The sequence below is a fragment of the Lolium rigidum genome, unplaced genomic scaffold, assembly GCF_022539505.1.
Source record: "Lolium rigidum isolate FL_2022 unplaced genomic scaffold, APGP_CSIRO_Lrig_0.1 contig_1705_1, whole genome shotgun sequence".
Taxonomy (NCBI): Eukaryota; Viridiplantae; Streptophyta; class Magnoliopsida; order Poales; family Poaceae; genus Lolium; species Lolium rigidum.
In genome coordinates this window covers 158,927-165,732 of record NW_025899900.1, presented here as the reverse complement: position 1 = coordinate 165,732, position 6,806 = coordinate 158,927, and the positions used below count along the sequence as shown (strand labels likewise).

At 50.0% G+C, this 6,806-nt stretch overlaps 1 protein-coding gene across 1 annotated transcript; it reads left to right on the top strand.

Annotated features, from left to right (window-relative positions):
* The first annotated feature begins 1,669 nt into the window (after positions 1-1,669).
* On the top strand, positions 1,670-3,366 carry LOC124680452 (anthocyanidin 5,3-O-glucosyltransferase-like). Its single transcript, XM_047215510.1, has one exon. The coding sequence runs from the start codon at positions 1,701-1,703 to the stop codon at positions 3,135-3,137; it is 1,437 nt and encodes a 478-aa protein (XP_047071466.1). The 5' UTR covers positions 1,670-1,700; the 3' UTR covers positions 3,138-3,366.
* Positions 3,367-6,806: the final 3,440 nt, after the last annotated feature.

The window sequence follows — 6,806 nt, the reverse complement described above, 5'->3', positions numbered from 1 at the left end:
TTTGACATATATAATTTGAATTATATAACGCAAAAAATATATAATTAGAAAATAGAGCATCTAAACTTTCTAATGATAATTTTTTTATAACATATAACTAATGCTAACTTGATCAAATTTGCGACCTACACGCACGCCTAATAAACTGTGAGAGAGGGAGTAGAAGATTTGTGTGATGGTTCACAACCTAGATGCACTTACATGAGGACTTTAATTGAATCTATGATGATCTAGTAGCAAGAATTGCTTGAGATTCCTAGGAGTATATCCTTCTCTGGCCTGGAGGATCAAATGATTTGGATGTATGGAACCAACGGGGTGTATTCTTCTAAATGCATGTATATCATAGTTAACAATAGAGAAGTGAAACATGTGTATCTGACTTCTGGCAAGCAGCTAAAAATACCTCATAAATTAAAATTTCCTTATGGATCTTCTTGATCTTAAAACAAAATTATGATTAAGAATAACTTGAGGAAAAGGGGCATGCCCAAACCTCTAGAAGGTAGTCTTTGTAAGAAAATAGAAACTGTTAAACACTTGTTCTTTGAGTGTATTGTCTCTAGCTACCATACTGTGGGCTAATGTGGTGAGTTTTTTTTTACGTTTTTCTCCCTTTCTGCTGATTCTTTTGTTCTTTTTTCTATGTTTTTTAAAAACTTAAAAAATTTAATCTAAACTTTTTTCGGATATACTTTTTAAAAATCTATTTTTTAAAAAAATTCAATTTTTTTAATATGAACATACTTTAAATTTGTATATTTTCCAAAATTTGAAAAGCATTATTTTCGAAAAATTAATATTTTTATATATGAAGAATTTTTGAATGTTAACATTTTAAAATTTGAACAATTTTTATATTTGAACAATTTTCGAATTTGAAAAAAATCATATTTGAACAATTTTTTATTGGAACAATTTTCAAATTTGAAAAAATCATATTTGAACAATTTTTGAATTTAAATTTTTGTTTCGAATTCTAATAATTCTCAAATTTGAGCTTTTTAGAGTTTGAACAAAAAAATAAATAGAAAAACAAATAGAAAAAACAAATAAATAGAAAAAACAGACGAAAACGAAAAAGAAAAGCTAAATGGGCTAGACCGCCGGACCCAATACCCGACCAGGGTGTGCGGTGCCTGGTAGGCACCAACCTGATCGATGTATAAGACTAGCCCAAGTATGTCTCTGACCTCTGTCGTTTAAAATTTGGAATTGCTAAGTTTCAGCTAGCTGAGATATAGCGTGTCTCTTAGTTACATGTTTCACTGTTGGATTTTGTTTCTTCTTAAAGATTCGTGTTTACAATTGTTGCACTTTATGATACACGCTGATGTAATTCGATTAAGTCTTAGTCGACTGAGCTTTAGATACACCCTTTAAAATTTGAGTTAGTACGCATGCAAAGTGAAACCATATTTTTCCTTCAAAGTTATGTTTATTTTCTTAAAATTATTTGACGCATTTAGCGATAAAAATGAAGGCGCAAAAGACTATTCAGAGATAATATGTGGCACGTTTTGTCACGAAAACGGGCCGGTCAGTCAAATCAGCCTATCTAACGTCACTGCTCACGAAAACGGCCGTGCGTGTTTGACCATTCACTTGGATTTTCGTGTATAAAATGACTGCCCGCGTGTGCAATTAGAGCCGTATCGCACACCCACCTCCTCTGCTCATCTCATCTCACTATCTCAGCCATGCCGGCGCCCAAGACGTTCGTGCTCTACCCGTCGCTGGGCGTGGGCCACCTGAATCCCATGGTGGAGCTGGCCAAGCACCTGCTCCGCCACGCCCACACCGTCGTCATCGCCGTCGTCGACCCGCCCGACAGCGACGCCGTCTCGGCCGACGCGGTGGCGCGCCTCGCCGCGGCCAACCCTTCCATCGCATTCCGTCTCCTGCCCGTCCCGCCCAGCCCTGACCACGCCGCGCACCCGGTCAAGCGCAGCCTCGACACGCTCCGCCTCGCCAACCCCGTCCTCCGCGACCTCCTCCGCTCCCTGCCCGCCCCCGGCGCCGACGCCCTCCTGCTCGACATGTTCTGCGTCGACGCGCTCGACGTCGCCGCCGAGCTCGACGTCCCGGCATACTTCTTCTTCGCCTCCGCGGCCGGCGCGCTCGCCGTCCTCCTGGACCTCCCGCACAGCTACCCCGAGCTGCCGTCGTCGTTCAAGGACATGGGCGAGGCGCTGGTGCGCAGCCCCGGCATGCTGCCGATCCGCGCGGTGGACATGCCGCTCATGGTGCAGGACAAGGAGAGCGTGACGACCAAGGTCCGGCTGCACCAGTTCCGGCGGATCCCCGAGGGGAGGGGCGTGCTCGTGAACAGCTTCGACTGGCTGGAGCCCACCGCGCTGAGAGCGCTCGCGGACGGCGTCTGCGTGCCCGGCCGGCCCACGCCCAGGGTTTACTGCATCGGGCCGCTGGTGGATGGAGGCGGCGAGGAGCGGCGGCACGAGTGCCTCGCGTGGCTGGACGCGCAGCCGCGGCAGAGCGTCGTGTTCCTCTGCTTCGGCAGCAAGGGCGCGTTCTCGGCGGCGCAGCTGAAGGAGATCGCTAGTGGACTGGAGAGCTCCGGGCACAGGTTCCTGTGGGCGGTGAGGAGTCCGCCGGAGGAGCAGAGCGAGTTCCCCGAGCCGGACCTTGAGCGGCTGCTTCCGGCGGGGTTCTTGGAGAGGACGAGGAACAGGGGCATGGTGCTCGGCAGCTGGGTGCCGCAGGCGGAGGTGGTGCGGCACGAGGCGGTCGGCGCCTTCGTGACGCACTGCGGGTGGAACTCAACGCTAGAGGCGATCATGTCTGGGCTGCCGTTGATATGCTGGCCGCTCTACGCAGAGCAGGCGTTGAACAAGGTGTTCATGGTGGAGGAGATGAAGATCGCCGTGGCGCTGGAGGGATACGAGAAAGGAATGGTGGAGGCTGAGGAGCTCGAGGCGAAGCTGAGGCTGGTCATGGAGACGGAGGAAGGGAGGAAGCTTAGGGATATGCTGGTGGTGGCGAGGAAGATGGCGTTGGACGCGATCGGCGAAAGCGGGTCCTCTGAAGCGGCATTTGTCGAGTTTCTGAGGGATTTGGAGAATAGCACCATGGAGAGCCCAGTTGATCGATCAGGCCGTGTGACTAATGAACTTTGAAGGAAAGGTAGTAGTAACAACTTATATAGTTCAGACAACACAAATTTTCTCATCAGCTCATTGCACCAAAACAACAAGGCGCTAGGCATGTTCTAACATATACAACACTTCATTGTGACTCTCAATTCCGAATCGATGCATTGTACTGAAATGTGTAGCATATTGTGATACAGTATAACTGGGGAAATATGAGCTTGAACCTTTCACTGGCTCAGTTTGAAATTTGCAACCACAGCTTGCTATGTCATGCCATTTCAAGAGTATAATTGCAGAAGCGGCTAATCTGCATAGCATAACACTCCAAGAAGTAGTAGAGATCTGGTCATCACTTTAAAAACTAGTTATGTCCACTGCAGACGGGCTCAACTTAATTATACAGTAAAAGTTATAATAGCTACAGAAGATCGTCAAGGAGGCATGTGCTGCATTCCATTCTTACTATAAATCGCGCACTGTAAATCTTCACACAGCATAACTTGTTTGCAGTTTTCACATCTTGAAATCATGCCGATAATATAATTGCTAAACTATTTCACCGACTCCGGTAATCTTGTAACATCACAAGAAATACTTAATACTTCATAGTCCGGTGTTTTGAATTGATGCTTTGCCCTTAGCAAGAACAACACACTATAAGTGTGCAAACCTCAAGCTCTCAAGCTGATTTATTTCAGTAGGTAATTAAAGTGCAAACGAAATGTTTGGATATACTAGTAACTTCACGCTCAGTTAAAATCCTACATTATTTGATTCGCATCGTGATTTGTGATACTCATGAGTTGCAACTCATAGATTTGATGATATCATTTGACTGAGAACGAAGTTAGTTCTTAGTCGAATGCGAAATAGTCACACCCTTACGAAAAACGACAGATTATGCAGCTAGCTTAACCTCCACAAATTATGACGGGAATATATAATTTTGACAGGAAACTCCACAAACATTTCTGAATTATAGGGTTTCATCCATGATATATTTTTATTCCTAGAGTAGTTCTTCAGCTTGGCCTGGCGGCGTGTACTGAATCTGCACTGCGTGGGATCAGTTGGAACTAGGCGCCTCAAAAAGCGGCGGGCGCCTCACGTGCGCGGCCGGCGGGTGGCTAAGGACAGAGATGGATTTCTCCTCTCCTGAATGATCGCAAACAAACAAGGTCAGTACAACCAAATAAGCAAGCAACTGACATATTGATAAGTTGAGTGCCGTTACCAGTCCCGGTACTGTGGGGAAGAGTGGTGGGTGCCGGTGATCCGCTCATGGCGTTCATGCTCCTCGCCTGGCCAGGATCACCAGCAGATGGTGATGGGTGCGGCGGAGAAGAAACCGGGGGACGGCCGCTGATCAACGTGGCACGGCCAAGCTCGCCGTTGGCCAGCAGGAGAAGCACCACCAGCGCTACGAATGCTTTGGACGCCATTTTTTTTCCTTCTTTCTTGGTGAAGCCACTATGATGTGTGTGTGCCACTGACCCAACGATGGGTGGCTCCATATAAATAGCAATGAAAAAAATAGCGCGCTATTTCACGCTAATAAGCGGCGCTATAGCGTATTTGCGAGTTGGACGCTACGCTTATGCATTCTAGGCACGCTATGACGCTACACGCGCTAAAGACGCGCTATTTCACGCTATTTGGCGCTATTCGCTATTCCGCATAGCACGCTATTTTGCAGAGTAGTTTTTTAGTAGCTCATTCCATATTTTGACCCACTTGCATATCCTAAATTCCTAATCCATGCAACCCTAGACTAAGAAACTCAGATCGCGCACTCCCCAACTCCTTGTCACCTGCTCTGCCCGGCAAGCGACGACGTGACGGCGCAGCTCCGCCCCCTTCTCCTCTGTCAATCGGTGGTAAGCGGCCACGCCTAGCTTCACCTTCACGCCTTCACCCCGTGCCTCCTTTCCCCTCCTTCAATCCTTCTAGTTCGGGACAATGTGAATATGAACTGTGGTTTGTGATTTTGAGACTATCTCATATCAAGTTATGGACTATGTGAACTATCTCTGGTTGATGTTTTGGCTGCAAAATATCATATCCGAGATTTTATAGCTGCAGAGTGCTATATCTATTATTATATATATGCTGAAATCCTGAATTTTCATATTTTTTTGTTAAGCGCTATTTTGAAAAATAGCACGCTATTAGCACGCTATAGCGTCTATAGCGTTTTTCTGAAGCCCACGCTATTTATGTTAGCGCGCTATTTTTTTCATTGATAAATAGTACATCAGTGATCAATTGATAGACAGGAAGAGTACTATAGTTAGGCGAAGGTTTTAATTTGATTGCGAGTAATAGCAAGCAGAGCTCGGAGATAAATATGTAGCGAAGAAGTGGAGGAATCGGTATCTTGTACCGTCCTATCTATCTTAGCTGTGCCTACTTTTGTCAGAAAACTATACCGATCGAGGGCCGCAATTTTTTCAAGGTTTGGACCACCTATAGGTATTGAGATGTAATCAGAGCGGGTACCTTCTCCACGTGATTTAGAGCATCTCCAGTCGCGTCCCCAAAGCGTCCCCCAAAGGGATTTAGGGCGCGCCGGACGAAAAATGCGTTCCAGCCGCGTCCCCCAAAGCTCTTTTTTGTCCGGCGCGCCCCTATACGGTGTCCGACGTCCCGAGCCCGTCCCCGTCCCACAGGGGACGCTCGGGGCACGCCGGACACAACGAAAAGCGAGGCGGAGAGTGGCGGGGCCGACGTGTCAGCGGCACAGTTAATTTTAACCTAACCGTCGCCTACCTCGCGACGGAAGTTATTCGCGCGCAGTGACACACGGCGGCATCTTTGCCTTAATGGCGACGGAGGGGCAGGCGAGACGTCTCGTCGGTGCTACGCAGCCTCCACGCGTCGCCGGCGTTCGCACGCCACCGCCCGTTCCCGCGCGATCTTCCCGCCTCTTCTCGTCTGTTCCCGCGCTTTCTTCCCGACGCCGGTGTCTATAAAAGGTCTCCCGGCTCATCAATGGTAGCCACCACACCCCGCCGGCAACAAACACAGCCCTCGTCGCTCCACAGCCGTCTCCTCCATCACCAGTGGCAATCGCGAACCGCCCCGGCGATGGCCACTTCCCTCCACCGCCGTCTCCTCCACTTCCAGCCCGGCAGCGGCGTGCGGCACTAGAGGAGGCACTCGAGGAGGAGGCCCGCCAGCGGCGTGAGGCGCAGCAGGCGGCGGATCTAGCGGCGTTCTCCCGCCCCCGCCTCCGCGGCGAGGAGGCCGCGGCGGCGGTAGCGTGGCGGGAGCAGCGAGTGCGACACCGTTGCGGCGTTCGACGCCTCGACGGGACAAGAGGCGCGACGGCGCCGGTACCGGGAGGAGATGGAGCAGCGATGGGCCGACGAGCGCCGGCGCCGGCGCGATGAGCGGCGGCGCCGTTCCGTGAACGGCGTCACTCGAACGAGCGCCGGCGGCGTGAGTCGATCGAGCTCTAGCAGCGAGGTGACGGCGGAGGAGCGTCGGCAGCGGGAGACGGCGCTGACGGCACTATGGGGGAGGCGGGCGGAGCAGTTGGCGGCGGAGGCCGACGCGTTTGCGGCGACGATGATGGAGGCGCCAACAGATGTGGAGGAGGAGGCGCCAATGGAGGAGGAGGAGGCCCAGGCGGAGGAGACCGAGGTGGAGGACGACGACGACGACGAGTTCGACCGGTCCGACGACGACGGG